This window comes from Xyrauchen texanus, chromosome 36, assembly GCF_025860055.1.
Source record: "Xyrauchen texanus isolate HMW12.3.18 chromosome 36, RBS_HiC_50CHRs, whole genome shotgun sequence".
In the NCBI taxonomy this organism is placed as follows: domain Eukaryota; kingdom Metazoa; phylum Chordata; class Actinopteri; order Cypriniformes; family Catostomidae; genus Xyrauchen; species Xyrauchen texanus.
In genome coordinates, this window is record NC_068311.1 from 3556228 (window position 1) to 3574667 (window position 18440).

Consider the following 18440-nt stretch of genomic DNA (forward strand, 5'->3'; position numbering starts at 1 on the left):
GGATGAGAGGACGCTTTAATGGGCGTTTTTCAAACAGCATTTTTGCGCCTTTGAAGAGGACTGTATGCTCGACTGATTCGAAGTATCTTTCCAAACGAAAGTAAGAAAATATTATTGATTTATTTCACGAAGGAGCTTCAACAAGACAGTTAGCAAGGGGTACATTCATACAGCAATACCATGCTCCCGTCAGAGTGCCAACATCAAGCGCTATGCCCTCCATAGTGAGTAGGGTATAGGGATGATCACTTTCGATTGGAACTCGCCCTTTTTGAGTCGCTCCGTTTCTTTGTTTTTGTCACTCAAGACTCAAATGATTAGTACCTACGGCTGATATACGAAACCACACAATTGCTTGTGTGACTGTGACATTTCTTGCATATAAACCGTTTGTATGTTTTTTTGCTTAAGATATGATACAGTCTTTTGAGCAAGTCAGTCCACTCGGCGGCATCTTGGGAACGCTCCCGGGCAGCTATTTTTCTATGTAAACAAGAGGCATACAAGTGCAGCTCCAATCTACTTGAATGGGGAAAGACAGAAATCTCCAAAACGGTTGGTCAAGATTAATATCAAATAATCAGTCAAATATGACAACACTGGTATCATAAATTGTGATTATTTACCTCAGATAGCGTAAAAAAAAACCAAATTTACCCTGCTTGTATAGCTAATGCGCATGCGTGCTTTCGAGTTGATTGACAGGCGATGCCTGTTTCTAAAAGTTGATTGGCTGTTTTATCTGTAAGGCGGGAGATCTTTCTACATCTTTTGACCGTTGGACGTTTCCAATTTCTCCTATTCCGTCTCTAATAGATCACTTATAATTTCCCACAACTCATGTTATCTGTAGTTTTTTGTTTACTGAATAATAAAAAATAAGATATTATTTAATGTTTCATCAGTGGAACAATCCAAAAACACTTAAAACAACTGTACAACCCATGGACCTTAATCACAGCAACGTCAACTTAGATTTTTAATGAGAATTAAACGAGGTTGTGAGGGATAGACTGAGGCTGAAACATACTTAACGCATTTACGTGAGCGCTTTACCTACGCTTGGTCCCATTGTACATACTTAAAATGTGATTTTGCGTTGCTCTTGCGGTTACAAACCTCACACCACAAGGGGGCAGTAGAGTTTTTTTTAGGCACCATGAAACCGAATCACAGAAATTTGACTCCGTTTTATGAAGTCAAAAAGCCATCCCAACATATCCAAAATGACTAGGTATTTATAACTAGTTGCAGCATCTCCGCTTCTGACGCCTTTCCATTTCTTCATGGCTCAGACAAATCGGTCCATCATTGTTTCCATTTTCTCTATGCAGTGTCTTTATCAGAATTTAGGGAAGCTGCAATTTCTTGCCAAGCATTTTCAATTGTTGTTTTATTCGAATGGAGAGGGGATGAGGGGTAGTAAATATGTTTGTTCGGCAAGACTCCCTTCCAATAGCTGCTCCGCCTTGACAGTTGTTGACTGAAAACAGACAATCCGCTGTAGCGCCCCTTGCGGCAACGCAGAGAATGGAGTGCGTGCTTGCGTTGGGTTATGAATTGAGCGCTGACACATTTAACTACGCAACGACGCATGGAATTGATTCCATGATTCATCACTGTTGTTTAATTTTATAGTGATTAAGGTTATTTTCCTTCACTAAATACTTCAGTCAGCCACTCAATGAAAGCCTAATATTGAGACGTGTTGTGTTTGATGTTTTTAGGTGTTTTAGTCTTTTGTTTGCTAATATTGTTTTTCAAATGCTTAACTTAATCAACTTATTCAGAAGTGATAACAGATTTTTAAAAAGATATCAAATGGTGATCATTTCATATGGTAGTATACTGCTGTTTGCTTGTTAATACCAATTAAAGGGACCTTTAAAAATATATCTGATTCTCACCCACATTTTTAATATCGCTTCTGAAGACATGGATTTAACCACTGGAGACTTATGGGGCTTTTCCACTGCATGGTACAACTCGAATCGACTCTGCTCGCATTTTGGGGTTTTCCACTGTGGAGAGTACCTGGTACTTTTTTAGTATCACCTCGGTCGAGTTTTCAAGTTAGCCGATACTAAATGTGATGTCAAAACCCTGCAGATCACTGATTGGTCAGAGAGAATCGTCACTACCAGCGTCAGTGGATTTGTGACACGGGACATCAACCTGCTAGTTTTAAAGTTAGCAACAGCGATAGCAGTATCATTTGTTCACGTGACTTTCGAATTTTAAAAAGAAATGGCTATGCGCAAAATCACGCCATGGTCAATAAACAAGGTGCATACGTTCCTCTCGTTAGCGACGAAGGAAACGTCGCGAAAATCTTTCTGGAATTGTCTCAGCTGTTGGCCGCACATGGGTTCCACAGGACCTACCAACTTAAAAGTGACTACAGAACCATCAAGGACCACAACAGCCGGAGTTGTTCAAACAGAAGAAAGTCAAGTCAAGTCAATTTTATTTGTATAGCGCCTTTCACAACACACATAGTTTCAAAGCAGCTTTACAGAATATCAGCAATAACAGACGATAAAACTGTAATGTTTATAAAGTCGATTAATCATCATTGTGTAATTTAGATAAAATACGATTTTTAATAGTGTTTAAAAATAATTAAATGATAATTGTATTAATAACCCCAGTGAGCAAGCTGTAGGCTGACTGTGGCAAGGAACACAAAACTCCATAAGATGTAGATTAATGGAGAAAAATAACCTTGGGAGAAACCAGACTCACTGTGGGGGCCAGTTCCCCTCTGGCTAACATTATGAATGTAATGTAAATATTAATTATGTATAGGTAAAATCATGGTTTAAAATTATTAAACTAAGTGTTAAGGGTCAGTGATTAAACATCGATTGTGTTTGAACTGTAAGATTAATGACCAAAGTCTTTGAAGTCCATCTTGATTAATTGCAGAAAGTGCAAGTGGTTCGACCAAATGGACGCCATCTATGGCAAAAGACCGGCGAGCAATGGGAAGGAGAGTGCCCTGGACACGGCCACGTTATGTTAACTCTATACTCTGCTTGAAAGCTTCACTTTATTTAGTTGACCAGCTACTGGAAAGCTTCTAAAACAACCAGGCCAATTTAACTGCTACACTTGTGTAAAATCACCATGCAACAACTGCTTAATGCAGCACAATGAGCTAGTAGCGTTTAAGATGATGTCACGGCGGCGCAACTATGACGATCAGCCTATAATCCCACCCAAGTTCCACTGCACGTTACGGTTGGACTCTGCTCGCTTGATTTTTCTGAGCTTTCTTTTCCACTGCAGTTTAGTGCTGCCACTTTACCATACATTATTAAGGGGACTTTCATTCTAAGTATATAATTTTTTTCTCCCCAATTTAGAATACCAAATTCCCAAAGCGCTCTTAAGTCCTCGTGGCATAGTGACTTTCCTCAGTCCAGGTGGCGGAGGATGAATCTCAGTTAATCTCAGTTCTGAGATGTCAATCCGAGCATTTTATCACGTGACTTGTTGAGCCAGTTACTGCGGAGACATAGCGCATGGGGAGGCTTCCACACACAACACGCCACGTGCCCCACTGAGAGCGAGAATCACAATTATAGCGACCACGAGGAGGTTTACGCTTGTGACTCTACCCTCCCTAGCAACCAGGCCAATTTGGTTACATTTACATTTATGCATTTGGCAGACGCTTTTATCCAAAGCACTTATTACAGGGACAATCCCCCCCGGAGCAACCTGGAGTTAAGTGCCTTGCTCAAGGGCCCAACAGTGGCATCTTGGTGGTGCTGGGGCTTGAACCCCCGACCTTCTGGTCAGTAACCCTGAGCCTCAACCACTGAGCCACCACTGCCCCAAGCAACCCACTGGTTGCTTAGGAGACCTAGCTGGAGTCACTCAGCACACCCTGGATTCAAACTCTTGACTCCAGGGTTGGTAGTCAGTGTTACATTTAAATTAATGTAAGAATATAAAATACAGATAAGATTAAAAATATTAAAATTGTGAGGATAACATTGAGATAATGAAAAAAATATTTAAAGTTAATTAATTTTTTTTTGGCAGATCTGGTCCTTTGGGGCTCTGTTACAATTCACACTTTCATTGAAGCCACTCCCACAACAATTCACCAATAAATTCTGTGAATATTCCCATCATCCTACAAGAGAAGTTCTTCAGACCAGCAGGAAGATCTCCAGGTGTAACAACTGAAATCTGTGAGATATAATATGGAAAAGATGGAGTTTGTTAAAGAAGAGAGAGAAGACATGAGTTATCTAGAGCCATACGACATAAAACATGAAGATACTGAGCAACAAATTGGTTGGTGTCCATTCTTGATCCTTCATTATTTACTCCTGAGGAATATTAATGTAACAAAACATCACCAGATTTAGTGTCTGTAGTTAGAAAATCAGAGGAACTGTGAAATAACAGATTATAAGATGTTATTGCAGTTGTCTTCATGATTGAGAATGACTGAATTAACCTGCTAAGATCATCAGATACTTCACCACCTGCTATTAAATCAGGATTCACTTTTATTTTCACATTTGACCCTCGTGAATTGTTAATTAAACATGAATGTGTTTATTTTAGATCTGATTGAAGTGAAAGAGGAGAGTCAAGAGCTGAATGAACTGGAGGAGAAACGTCATCATGACTTCAAAACAGAAGAAAACGATTTTAGCTGCTCACAGACTGAAATTAATTTCTCACAAGAGAGAACTCAAAATACAGAAGCTGAAACCTCTATCACTTGCCCTCAGTGTGGAAAGACTTTCAAACGTAAATACAACCTTAAGAAGCATTTAAGCATTCACACTGGAGAGAAACCTCTCACATGTCAGCAGTGTGGAAAGAGTTTCATTGATAAAACGTATCTCAAATATCATATTCGTCTTCACTCAAGTGAAAAGCCATTTAACTGCGATCAGTGCAGTAAACATTTTTCAACAATGTCTCTTCTAAAAACACACCTGAAAATTCATACAAATGAGAGGCCTCATGTGTGTTCTGTTTGTGGAAATGGTTTTTTACGACTGGAACATTTGAAAGATCATCAGAAAAGACACGCTGGTGTCAGAGATCATATATGCTCTGAGTGTGAGAAGAGCTTCACTACAGCCAGCCAATTGAAAATGCACCTCCGAATTCACACTGGAGTGAAACCTTACAAGTGCCATGAGTGTGGAAAGAGTTTTGCATGTACAAGTAATCTTAAGAAGCACTTGAGAATTCACACTGGAGAGAAACCTTTCTTATGTCAGCAGTGTGGAAAGAGTTACAGATTTCAATCACAACTTAATAGACACACGAGAATTCACACTGGAGAGAAGCCTTACACTTGCCCTCAGTGTGGAAAGAGTTTCTCTGATAAAACATCTCTCAAATCCCATATTCGCTATCACTCTGGTGAAAGACCATTTAACTGCGATCAGTGCGGTAAACATTTTACAACAATGTCACTTCTAAAAAGACACCTGAAAATTCATACAAATGAGAAGACTTGAGGCGGATTTATAGTTCTGCGTCAAACATTTATCGTCGTCCTGCAAGTACACAGCAAAGTGCTATTACACTCACTGAGCACATTATTGGGACCATTATGGTCTTAATAAAGTGCCCGTTGGCCTCAAGGTTTGACATTTGTGCATTCTGAGATGCTATTCTGCTCACTACAATTGTACAGAGCGGTTATCTGAGTTACCGTACCCTTTCTGTCAGCTCGAACCAGTCTGGCCATTCTCCATTGACCTCTTTAATCAACAAGGTGTTTCCGTCCACAGAACTGCCCCTCACTGGATATTTTTGGCACCATTCTGAGTAACGCTAGAGACAATTGCCTGTGAAAATCCCAGGAGATCAGCAGTTGCAGAAATACTCAAACCAGCCCATCTGGCACCAACAGTCATGCCACGGTCGCGATCACATTTTTCCCCATTCTTATGGTTGAGTGTGTTATGTTAATCCAATACACATTTTGTCAAATTCTGTGAATATCTCTTCATGGTCTGCCTGCTGTCCATTCAATGTGTGCGCTGAAAAACATCTGTTGTTTGTAGACTGCCCTGGCTGTGTATATTGGAAGATAAACAAAGTGGATCAGACTGATCCACACAACACTATTCAAGCCAACCAGCAACAGGGGGCGGTTTGTGCACAGGATATGCCACCTGAATTTTCATAGCGATACAAATCGCTTCCACTTATTGAAGCTAACTTGCCCTTAGGCAGCAGATGCACCGGATACTGCCATATTTGACTTTTGGTCAGCTAGCCCAGTTGTTAGTGTCATTGCCTTGACAATACGTGTGCATGAAATTGGTGGTGGAGCTTCTGAAGGAGCACTGAAGGGAGGGGTGTGTTTGTTTGGCTGTGCAGAGAGTGCGAAAGGGTGTGATGAGTCTGAGGGGTGTTAGCAAATGTTGTTTGAAAACATACTTTAGTTTGTAATTCCATTTGGTGCCACTAGTAGCACAGAAATGACACACTCCACCTTTAACTGAAGCTCCTGACCCATATCTGCGTGATTTTATACATTACACTGCCGCCACACGATTGGCTGATTAGATCATTGCATGAATAAGGTGTTCCTAATAAAGTGCTCTGTGAGTGTATTAGTATATTGAGAAAATGCCTCAATATAATCTAATATCAAGGTACTGTATTTAGGCCTACAGTGCCTATAGAAAGTCAATGTTCCTTGTCAAATCCTTATCTTTTGTCACATTACATCCTGAAAGTGTAAATAAATACAATCAAACCTTTTCCAGCTGTATTTACGCATTATAACCGTCAAAGTTAGAATAACATATAAAACAAATCTGAACAATTATATAAAACTAAATGGTAAAATATCTGGTTTGGAAAAGGGATCCGCCCCTTAAGAGTAACATGCTGCAACCATAGACTGTAAAAAAAGATGGACGATGCCCCTTCGCTCTTTTCCATTGGTGAGAACTGAAGCCGCCAGTGTCCCGATATGGTGCTGACATCTTGGGACTTGAGTCTGCGCAGTTGCGATTTCGGGACCAGAACTGCGCAGTAGTGAGCAGGAAGTAAAGCCGTGAAATCAAGGCCCCGCCCTCACTCTCGCTGAATCAATCGCAAGCACACGCCCCTGCACTTTTGACTTTTGACGGTGTGAAATAATTAATTATAGAAATTTTTATATTAAATTTAAAGCTCCAGTCTCCTCAGTTCTCCGAAGATCCCGAAAAAAAAGTCAGTTGGTGCTTCAGTGACTACTTCACTCAGAGAACCTGTCAATCACAGCTGTCAATCATGATGTCACAGCACCGTTTTTATAGCATCAAATAACGAACTAAAAACAAACTTATTTTGAAAACAAACACTTGAAATTACATCAACGTGATAGAAACTACAGTAAATGACAGAAACTGTCTTTGGAAAAAAGATATGTGAAGTGTAATTTAATTGCTTAGTTGGTCTCACGTCCCATTGAATAACATGGGGAGGTGGGGTTTATGACCTATACTAGGACCAGTCACCGGGGGGCGATCGAGACGTTTTGGCTTCACTTTTGAGGGCTTGTGCGGCACACTTGGGTGCAACCAGTCACATTTCAGATCACGTATATGTCTAATTGGTCCCCACCCCACCTGTTTACATGCACACCAATACGCTGATTACTCTCTAAAATCAGCTTATTTCAGAAACCTGACAAGGCAAGAAATCCACGTTTACATTTGAAATAATAGTGTTATTCTCTACTCTTCACATCAAACCAGGAAGAGGCATGTGCTAAACACGTGCACACTCTAAATGAGCTGGTACGAACACCAGGTAATGTGTTTGAATGGCACTCGAAAACGACGTAATGGGCAAAAATCGGCCTGTGTCGATCGGGTTATTCATAAGCCATTTATGGTCTTCGCACCAATAAAGGAATGTGGTTTATTGCATTTACATGACCACATGCATTGTCTGCTTAAGCATAATCAAAGTAAGAATGTGCATATAAACATGTTCAATAATTGTAGTGGTTTTGATTACTTCAGAATAAAATCAGTTGTTCCATGAGGATTACGTTTATAGCAGTGCATGGTAGAGAATTCAAGAATGACCCATGGTTGGAAAGCAAGACACATGTCTCTGCGCCAGAGCATTGTAGAGAATTCCAGGTTGGCTCATTTGACTCAAGCTAGCAAGGAGCCTTTTGAGTATCATCCTGGTAACTGCCTAGCAACCAGATGGGGTCACCCTAGCAACCAAGTAGCAAAACACATGTCTCTGCGCCAGAGCATTGTAGAGAATTCCAGGTTGGCTCATTTGACTCAAGCTAGCAAGGAGCCTTTTGAGTATCATCCTGGTAACTGCCTAGCAACCAGATGGGGTCACCCTAGCAACCAAGTAGCAAAACACATGTCTCTGCACCAGAGCATTGTAGAGAATTCCAGGTTGGCTCATTTGACTCAAGCTAGCAAGGAGCCTTTTGAGTATCATCCTGGTAACTGCCTAGCAACCAGATGGGGTCACCCTAGCAACCAAGTAGCAAAACACATGTCTCTGCACCAGAGCATTGTAGAGAATTCCAGGTTGGCTCATTTGACTCAAGCTAGCAAGGAGTATTTTGAGGATCACCCCGATAAACATGCTAGGAACAGGCTTTTAACATGTTAACACGTGTTAGCAGTTCCTAGCTAAATACTAAAACATGACTTTCATCGATCTGTCTGTCTGTAACTAACAAACTAATTATGCTTTTTAATCTATTTTTTTACTTTCACAACAGGCTCTTTCAAGCCAACCTCAAAGTTTGTCAACAAACTTGATTTGTCTAGTTAATCTTAACGTGCAGATGCAAACTACTTTGTCTACGTTTATAAAACAGCGAGTTCCGGTCCTCGATTCTGATTGGACAAGAGGACGATTTTATGGGCGTTTGCTAAACAGCATTTTTGCCTGTGAAGAGGACTCCATGCGGGAAGGAGAAGCGGCGCCTCTCGACTCGAAATATCGTTCCAAACGAAAGTAAGAAAATATTATTCATTGATTAATTTCACGAAGGAGCTTCAACAAGGCAGTTAGCAAAGGGTACATTCATACAGCAATGTCATGCTCCGTTCCGAGTGCCCACAACAAGAGCTCAGTGAGTAGGGTCGCCCTTTGTGTCACTCCGTTTCTTTGTTTTTCATGAGTCACTCAAGTCTCCAATGATTCGTTACAAAACAAGGAGTCGTACACCACCAAAACAATGGAAGTGAAAGAGAATGAAAAGATTCATTAAATTATACTGGTTATTTTATTAACTAAACAGCACGAGTTCAAATCAGAGTATGTGAGTTGTGCAGAGAGCGAGTTGTGTTTGTTGCTTTAGCTAATCTGACCAATGTTGGACTGAAACGTAAGCCATTTTATATTATTAACTTTTTCGAGACCAGTTGGTATCTACGGCTGATATACGAAACGACACTCTTGCTTGTGTGACTGTGACATTTCTTAAATCTAAAACCGCTTTATGTTTAGCTTAAGCTAAAGCTATGAGGTTTTTTTTGCAAGTCAATCCACTCGGCGGCATCTTGGAAACGCTCTCGGGCAGCTATTTTTCTATGTAAACAAGCATACAAGTGCAGCTCCAATCTACTTGAATGGGGAAAAACCGAAATCTCCACAACGGTTGGTTTAGATTACGATCAAAATACAGATTTAAAATAATCAGTCAAATCTGACAACACCGGTATCATAAAGTGTGCTTTAGCACGGATTACGCAAAAAAAAAAAAAGGGAGAAAAAAGGCCAATTTTCCCGTCTTGTATACCTAATGCGCATGCCTGTTTTGGAGTTGATTGACAGGCGATGTGATTGGCTCTTTTACCTGTAAGGCGGGATATTCCTTTCTACTTCCGACTGGCAGCAGGAAGTTTTGATCAATAAGAAAGGTACATTGCAAACGGCCTGGTACACTAATAGTAATCTTATCCAGACAACAGACAAGCACAAAAAAACAAATCACATGAGACACATGCAAAGGATGAGAAACGTAAGTACATAAAATAAATAAAGGGGTCTAGGGGTTCCCTGCAAGTTTAAGTTCTTCTATTAACTTACATATTTCCAAGGCAACCTTTTTCTTCTTTGACTTAAGTGATAAGAAATAATAACAGCTCCTTTATGTATAAACATTTGGCACTGTTTTAAGGAATGTACTCTTTATGTAAAAATAATTTCCCAAGAAGAATTATGTTAAGTTGTGTGTTCCCTCTTTCTTAAATATGCCAATTTCACATTTTCTTTTGTTAATTCAGAAAAGTTGTCAAATTTAGGAAATAACCAGTAATGTAAATCTTCTCAGAAGGCATTAGCAAATTTACATTTATAAAATAAGTGTTCTATCGTTTTGATTTGTTCATCACAAAATGAGCAATTTTTATGATCTAGACCAAATCTGTGTCTTAAAATTTCTCCAGAAGGATATATTCCATTTAAGAGTTTTAAAGTGGACTTCCTTTGCTATTGGTGCGATTCGGAATTTAAAATATTTTTTAGCGATCGTTAGAAAAATATTGGATTTATAAAAAAAAACATTTAAAGAAGAAAATGGGTATAATTCATTAACAAAAGCTTTCCTGATTGTGATGTTTGGCAATTTCAGGTTAGTGAGAGCTAGTCCATTCACCAAGAGTTTAGGAAGATGAGGATTTACATTATTTTGACAAACTATAAGACATTTGAATTATAGATTGTGGGATTGCTTTAACTGTATCATACTGTTTTCGGTCATTTATCTTAAATTTTGAAAATAAAATCTCAGAAGGCTTAATGATTCCTGTATTTTCCAAAAGGTGCATCACAGACAATATTCCTTTCTCAAAACCAAATGTTATAAAACAAAGATTAGTTTCTAAATGCCCCACATCCACAATTCCACAAAGGGATGTTATGAGGGCAAAAATTATGCTTCTAAATCATCTTCCAATATAGTAATACCTGTTGATGAAACTCTGATTACAGAGTGTTTTTTTAGGTTATAATCCCATCTAAGAAGATGGTTGATGCCCCCTAGTTTCATACAAATATTGCTAGGGATATGCAACCAAAGGCTGTTTTCATTTTTCTCAAACAATCTTAGCCAATTCATTTTGATAGTAATATTAAAGACACTCTATCAATGGCTTTCAGACCTCCTTCAAGCTCTTCCAACATAATTCCTTTCCTAATGTAGTGTGTGTTTCCTTTCCAAATATAATTAAAGTTTGCCTGGTTTTTAGCTTTTATTGCATTTTTTGGGCAGTGACATTGAGGAAGTTGGGTTGATAAATCTTGAAATACATTCCGTTTTTGTAAGAAAATACGGTCAATAATCAAGATCTCTTTGAGACCTCAAATTAGATTTAGAATAATTTAGATAAATGTCAATGTTGAAGTTTAGTGTGTTTTTATCCTTTGTATTGTGCATGCCTAGGTATTTAATGGTTTACTTAACAGGGATATTATGAATTTTCAACAGAGAGGAGGTATGAATTGGAAGTAATTAGCATTTTTTTAAGGTTTAATTTTAAACCAGATGCCCTAGAAAATCTATTTTGGAAATTATAATAAATAGTAAAGGAGAGATGGGACACCCTTGTTTAATTCCTTTCTCAATTGAAAATCTTGGAGGCGTACCATGGGGTAATAAGGCTGTGCTATTATTGCCCTTGTAAAGTAGTTTAAATTTAGAAGTTTTCTCCTAATCCAAACAACTCTAGAGTATGAAACATAAATTACAATCGTGCCAAAAGCTTTTAAACATTTAAAAAATTTAAATAAAACCTTCATCTTCAATTAAATAATGATAAACCAGTAAATCAAGCACGAGTCATATATTGCTATGAATTGACTGACCTTTTAAAAAAACATGACCGTGTATCTGAGATCATTTGTGTAATACTGTTTTGTAACCTGTTGACATAAATATGAGTTAAGATTTTAGAGTCATTATTAATCAGAGTTATGGGTCTAAGATTCTCTTAATTTGATCTTTTCCTGGTTTGGGGAGGAGTTATGATCCCTTGCTTCATACAGCATATGGAAAAATAGGTCTTTAAGAAACTCCCAAAAATGCCTATAGAAATTGCTTGTTAGATCATCTGAACCTGGAGATTTGTCTATAGATAAGTATTTCATGTAACTTAATCCATCCAATAAAAGTTTTCCCGAATGCATATATTTCCAAAATCTTAAAATAAACCCGTTCTACCATATCAAACACCTTTTCGGCATCAAGTGAGATGGCAGCGACCAGAGTCTGACCATTCGCCACTGACCACGTAATATTGATGAAACGCCTAATGTTATCAAAGAGCTGCGGCCCTGAATAAACCCCACCTAATCTATATAAGAGATGTCATAACTTTACTTAATCGGTTAACCATAATTTTTGACTGTATTTTTACATCTAGCTGGATCAGGGATATTGAACGGTAACTCTTACACTCACTTGGATCTTTGTCCTTTTTAAGAATCAGACTGATCCGGGCTTGTGTCATGGTTGGCAGAAGCTTTCCATTCTTCAATGATTCCATATAAACTTCTAACAAAAATGGAGCCAGTTCTGTTGCATAAGATCAAAAAATAAAATTCAGAGGCAAATCCATCTGGCCCAGCCTTGCCTATAGGCAAGACCTTAATTACCTCGCCAAACTCCTCCTAGTTTATCTCAGAATCAAGATATTGTTTTTTTGCTCAATCTTCAGTTTAGGGAGTTCTAATGGTTCACAAAAACAAGCTCCTATCTGCAAGCTTTTACTGAAATGAGCCTGACCTCTGTTTTCCATGTTGAGTACAATGCTGATAAATTAATAATGCACTTTGCAACCTGGAAAAGGGACATTTATTTTTTTAAACTGTTTTAAACACAATAATTTAATCTGTTTTATGCAGTAAAACCACTGCCTTCTAAAATCCACACAAAGTCAAATGATCATTCATATTATTAGGCTGCACAATTGGATAATGTATGCATTTACTAGTTGGATTTTAATATTTCTGATGCCATACACAGTAAATAAGAAGATATTTTAGACTCTGTAATGACAATTAGCCTCCCTTACAGTTTTGAAAATCCAGCTGCAAACTTGAACACAAAGATTTTTAGAAGAATATCTCTGCTCTGTAGGTCCATATAATGCAAGTGAACAGTGTGCTTTCTGGACCTTCAAAGTTCTGGTCAAAGGCCAGAGGAATTAAAGTAATTCATACAACTGCAATGGTTTAATCGATATCTTCTGAAGCGATATAATAGGTGTGGGTGAGAAACGGATCAATATTTAAAGGTGCTGTCAGCGAAGTGCTCCGGGTCAGATGGCAAAATGCTCCGGAAACCCTGAGAAATAAATGTAAAACCAAAAATAACTGGGAATACAATTTAAAAAATGAACAAAATACTTAATGTTGAATTTTTGAATTTTGGCAGATCTGGTCCTTTGTTGCTCCGTCACAGTTCACACCTTCATTGAAGCCACTCCCACAACAGTTAACCAATAAATACTGTGAATATTCCCGTCATCCTACAATAAGTTCTTCAGATCAGCAGGAAGAACTGACATCTGTGTGATCTACTTTGTTGAAGATGGAGTTTGTTAAAGAAGAGGGAGATGACATATGTTATCCAGAATCCTCCCGAATAAAACATGAAGATACTGAGGAAGAAATAGGTTGGTGTCCATTCTTGATTCTACCTTATTGACTGCTGAGGAACATTGATGTAACAAAACGTCTCCAGATTTAGTGTCTGTAGTTATAACAGACAATAGAGCAACAGATTATAAGATGTTATTGCAGTTGTCTTCCTGATTGAGAATGACTGAATTAACCTGCTAAGATCATCAGATACTTCACCTTCTGCTCTTAAATCTGGATTCTCTTTTCACATTTGTCCCTCTTGAATAGTTAATGAAACATGAATGTGTTTATTTTAGATCTGATTGAAGTGAAAGAGGAGAGTCCAGATCTGAATGAAGAGGAGGAGAAACATCATGACTTCAAAATAGAAGAAATCGATTTTAGCTGCTCACAGACGGAAATGAATTTCTCAAAAGGGAGAACTCGAAATACAGAACCTGAAACCTGTTTCATCTGCTCTGAGTGTGGAAAAACTTACACACGTAAAGACACCCTTAAGATGCATTTAAGAATTCACACTGGAGAGAAACCTCACACATGTCAACAGTGTGGAAAGGGTTTCAAATCTAAATCAGATCTTAACAGACATGTGATAATTCACACTGGAGAGAAACCTTACACCTGCCCTCAGTGTGAAAAGAAGTTTGCATGTACAAGTAATCTTAAGAAGCACATGAGATTTCACAGTGGAGAGAAACCTTTCACATGCTTTCAGTGTGGAATAAGTTACAGATATAAATCAAATCTTAATAGACACATGAGAATTCACAGTGGAGTGAAGTCCTCATAGCTTTTAAATGGTAGCTGATAAGCTTCCGAGTTTCTCGTACCGCTTCGCATTTCCTTTTCACCATAAAAACAGATCCTTGTCCATTGGAATGCATAACTCCAACCGGAAATGGGGACTCTAGTTAGAGACTTGGACTTTAGTCGCATTTTATTAGTCCTCAGACTCCACTTCAGACTTCACACAAAGGACTTGTGAATATCTCAAAAACTAGTCTTTTAACCTTAACTATTAATATCTTAAAGGAAGAATTTGTTTTATTTGTATGGTTTTATTATATCCACTTCACATTTACACGTGTCATGATCGATCGGACCCTTATCATAGAATTCGGTGATGTATTTCTTTGTAAACCCCAAAATGTTTAAGAGTCCCATGAAACATGACGGCACCCGTCGTGCCATTTGTGCTCACTCATATTTGGTTGAGCCCTCAGAAGAAGAAACTTCAAGAAGATCACATTCTCAAAGGTTATTCACATTAATTAACACAAAGCTAGCTAATATTGTGCTGTCGCAAACATTGGGCATTGTAGCTACATGATCGCTAGACAGAGGATGCGTCAATGTAAACCTAGCGCTTCATTTTATCATTGATTTCATAGTATATGTGTCACCTCTCTTTGTCTGTCTCTCTCTCTTTGTGTGTGTGTGTGTATATAGAGCAAGTGTGTGTGATATATATATATATATATATATAATGACTTTCGTTCTTTCTGGTCATTCTCTGTTGACCTCATCAACGATGTGTTTCCATCTGCAGAACTGCCGCTCACTGGATGTTCTTGTTTTTGGCATCATTCAGAGTAAATTCTAGAGACTGTTGTGAGTGAAAATCACAGGAGATCAGCAGTTACAGAAATACTCAAACCAGCCCATCTGGCACCAACAATCATGCCACGGTCCAAATCACAGAGATCAAATTTTTTCTCCATTCTGATACTTGTATACATTAACTGAAGCTCCTGATCTGTAAAAGTAGATGGGCTGGTTTGAGTATTTCTGTAACTGCTGATCTCCTGTTGATTTTCACTTAACAGTCTCTAGAATTTACTCTGAATGGTACCAAAAACAAAATGGTTCTGTGGACAGAAACCTTTACATTTATGCATTTGGAAGACGCTTTTATCCAAAGCGACTTACAGTGCCCTTATTACAGGGACAATCCCCCTGGAGCAACCTGGAGTTAAGTGTCTTACTCAAGGACACAATGGTGGTGGCTGTGGGGATTGAACCAGCAACCTTCTGATTACCAGTTATGTGCTTTAGCCCACTACACCGCCACCATCACTCCAGAAACACCTTGTTGATGAGAGAGGTCAACAGAGAAGGCCAAATTGGTTCGAACTTACAAAGTCTGTGGAGAAACCGAGATTGTACAGAGATAACCGCTCTGTACAATTGTGGTGAAAAGATCCTCTCCGAATGCTATTCTGAGATGTGGGTTGGTGCTGTTTTGGCAGCTTTAGGGGAACCTACACAATATTAGGCATGTGGTTTTAATGTCGTGGCTGATCGGGGTCCTGGGTAGCTCGGCGAGTATTGACGCTGACTACCACCCCTGGAGTCATGAGTTCGAATCCAGGGTATGCTGAGTGACTCCAGCCAGGCCTCCTAAGCAACCATATTTGCCCAGTTGCTAGGGATGGTAGAGTCACATGTGGTAACCTCATCATGGTTGCTATAAAGGGGTACATGGTGAGCTGTGCGTGGTGTGATGACACCGAGAATAGCGTGACACACCTCCATGTGTGCTATGTCTCCGCGGTAATGCGCTCACCAACCCACATGATAAGATGCGCGGATTGACTGTCTCAGACATGTAGGCAACTGAGGTTCGTCCCAGATTGAGGCAAGTGGCAATGCCACCATAAGGACTTAAAAAGCATTGGTAATTGAGGAGAAAAGGGAGGGTAAAAATTATTCACCTTGTACCATTCAGAGCATTAAGTGGAGCCACCAAAACATTGCCTAGATCGGGGTCTCATGAGGATATTTATCAGGACCAAAGGCAACTTTTAAGGATTTAGAAGCCCTTATGGCTGAGATTGATCATTCTGTCCATGTGACAACAATATCCCAAGCATTACATAAAGCTGGCTTGTATGGCAGGGTGGCAAGAAAGAAACCTCTTCTGAAAAAGTTCCACACTAAGTCCATGATGTGGGAGTGTTTCTCTTCAGCTAGGACAGGCCAATTGGTCAACGGGACTGAAGGATTTATGGACGCTGCCATGTAAATCCTTGAGGAAAATCTGTGGCCCTCTGTTCAACAATTGAAGATGGGCAGGTGGTTCACCTTTCAGCATTACAATAACCCTAAACACTCCACCAAAAAAAAAAAAAAAAAACGATGCGTGGCTTAAGGATTGGCAGGTCAAAGTTCTCGAGCCTGTGGATGTATTTGAAGAGGGCAGTCCATCGCCGCTCACTCCGCAATTTGACTGAACTCAAACAATTCTGCAAGGAAGAATGGGCAAATATTCCCCAATCTAGTTGCACGAAGTTAGTAGAGACATTTCCAAACAGACTGATGGCTGTCATTAGATCAAAAGTTAGTTCTACGAAGAATTAAATCCAGTGGCATGATCACATTTCAAACCCTGTTCTTCTAGTTTTTCTTTTATACATTTTGCAACTGTTAATTTGTTCTTTTTTTGTGTGTGTTATTTGAATATTGTAAGACAATATTTGTAAATAAATCAGGAGAAACATTTTTAATAGGTTCTGTTTTCAGGCTGGAAGACAAAACAAAATGTATTATTCCAAAGAGGTAGGAAGGTTTTCTATGGACACTGTACATGTTAAGATTTAATTAGTTTTGTTTTTGGAGTTTTAAAGATCCGGTCACCATTCACGTGCATTGGATGGATCTACCTACAGAACAGAGATATTAATTATGGATTACATTTATAATGCCTTCATGTGCTTTTTGGATCTTCAAAATGTTAGTACCCATTCACTTGCATTGTGAGGACTAGAGAGCAGAAATATTATTCTAAAAAATAAAGTCAAACACTTGATTGAATGAGAGAAAATTTGAGAATTAAATTTTTGGGGTAAAATATCCCTCAAACAACAGTAAAACATTTCCAAATCTTTGGTTTCTAACCAGTGCTTCAGTGTGTAACAAACGGACCAACTTAGCAAACCAATTATGTTTATTATAACCTAAACATGCAAGACCAACAGTAAAATATAAATTCTTTATCAGACAAAAAGACTGTGATTTGTCTTGCATATAAAACCGCTTGTATATGTTTTGCTTAAGATAATATGAGCTTGAGCAAGTGAGTCCACTCGGCGGCATCTTGGGAGCCGCTATTGTAAACAAGCGGCATTCAAGTGCAGCTCCAATCTACTTGAATGGGGAAAGACAGAAATCTCCGAAACGGTTGGTCAAGATTACGATCATAACATATTTCAAATAAGCATTAAAATCTGACAACTTTTGAATAATACATTCTGCTTCTTCGGATTACACACACAAAAAAAAACCGCAAACAAATATCACGTCAATCCGGAGTTGATTGACATGTGATATTTGTATCTTATAGGTGATTGGATCTTTTAACTGTAAGGCGGGACTTCCTTTCTACGTCGGACCGGCATCAGGAAGTAATTGCCAGAAGTGGGAGGGGCTTATTGGCAGCCCCCAATCACTCGCAGGCTTCAGCGGAAGTAGTCTCTCCTTCATAATAAAAGCGCTACTGTTATATATCACTAAATGGTCATAACTCCGTTATTTTCTTTCACAAATGTGTATATTTTAAATCAAGATTGAGGATTGTCGTTTGACTTGCAGAACAGCTAAAACGGAGGGCTTGTTTAAAATGGAGCTTACTTGTAGAAAGTGTTTGCAACATTTCTAAATGCCTTTTGATTAATTTAATGGTTAATTTTTGTGCCCATCATATTATTGACAGTTCTGTTCTCCATTAGAGGATTTTGGTTTTTCTGAATTCATTTCACATTCATTTGCAATAAATTTGCCATGGTTTCCCTAAAATAACCATATTTTAATCTTGATATTTGTAG

At 38.7% G+C, this 18440-nt stretch overlaps 2 protein-coding genes across 2 annotated transcripts; both read left to right on the plus strand.

Moving 5' to 3' along the window:
- The first annotated feature begins 4568 nt into the window (after positions 1-4568).
- Positions 4569-5532, plus strand: LOC127629461 (oocyte zinc finger protein XlCOF19-like). The gene has a single exon (XM_052106564.1). It carries the CDS (start codon positions 4569-4571, stop codon positions 5499-5501), a length of 933 nt encoding a protein of 310 aa, XP_051962524.1. The 3' UTR covers positions 5502-5532.
- Positions 5533-8923: 3391 nt separating this feature from the next.
- On the plus strand, positions 8924-17573 carry LOC127629607 (oocyte zinc finger protein XlCOF15-like). The gene is made up of 3 exons (XM_052106731.1): positions 8924-8985; positions 13565-13649; positions 13914-17573. Exons 2-3 carry the CDS (start codon positions 13565-13567, stop codon positions 14405-14407), a joined length of 579 nt encoding a protein of 192 aa, XP_051962691.1. The 5' UTR covers positions 8924-8985; the 3' UTR covers positions 14408-17573.
- Positions 17574-18440: the final 867 nt, after the last annotated feature.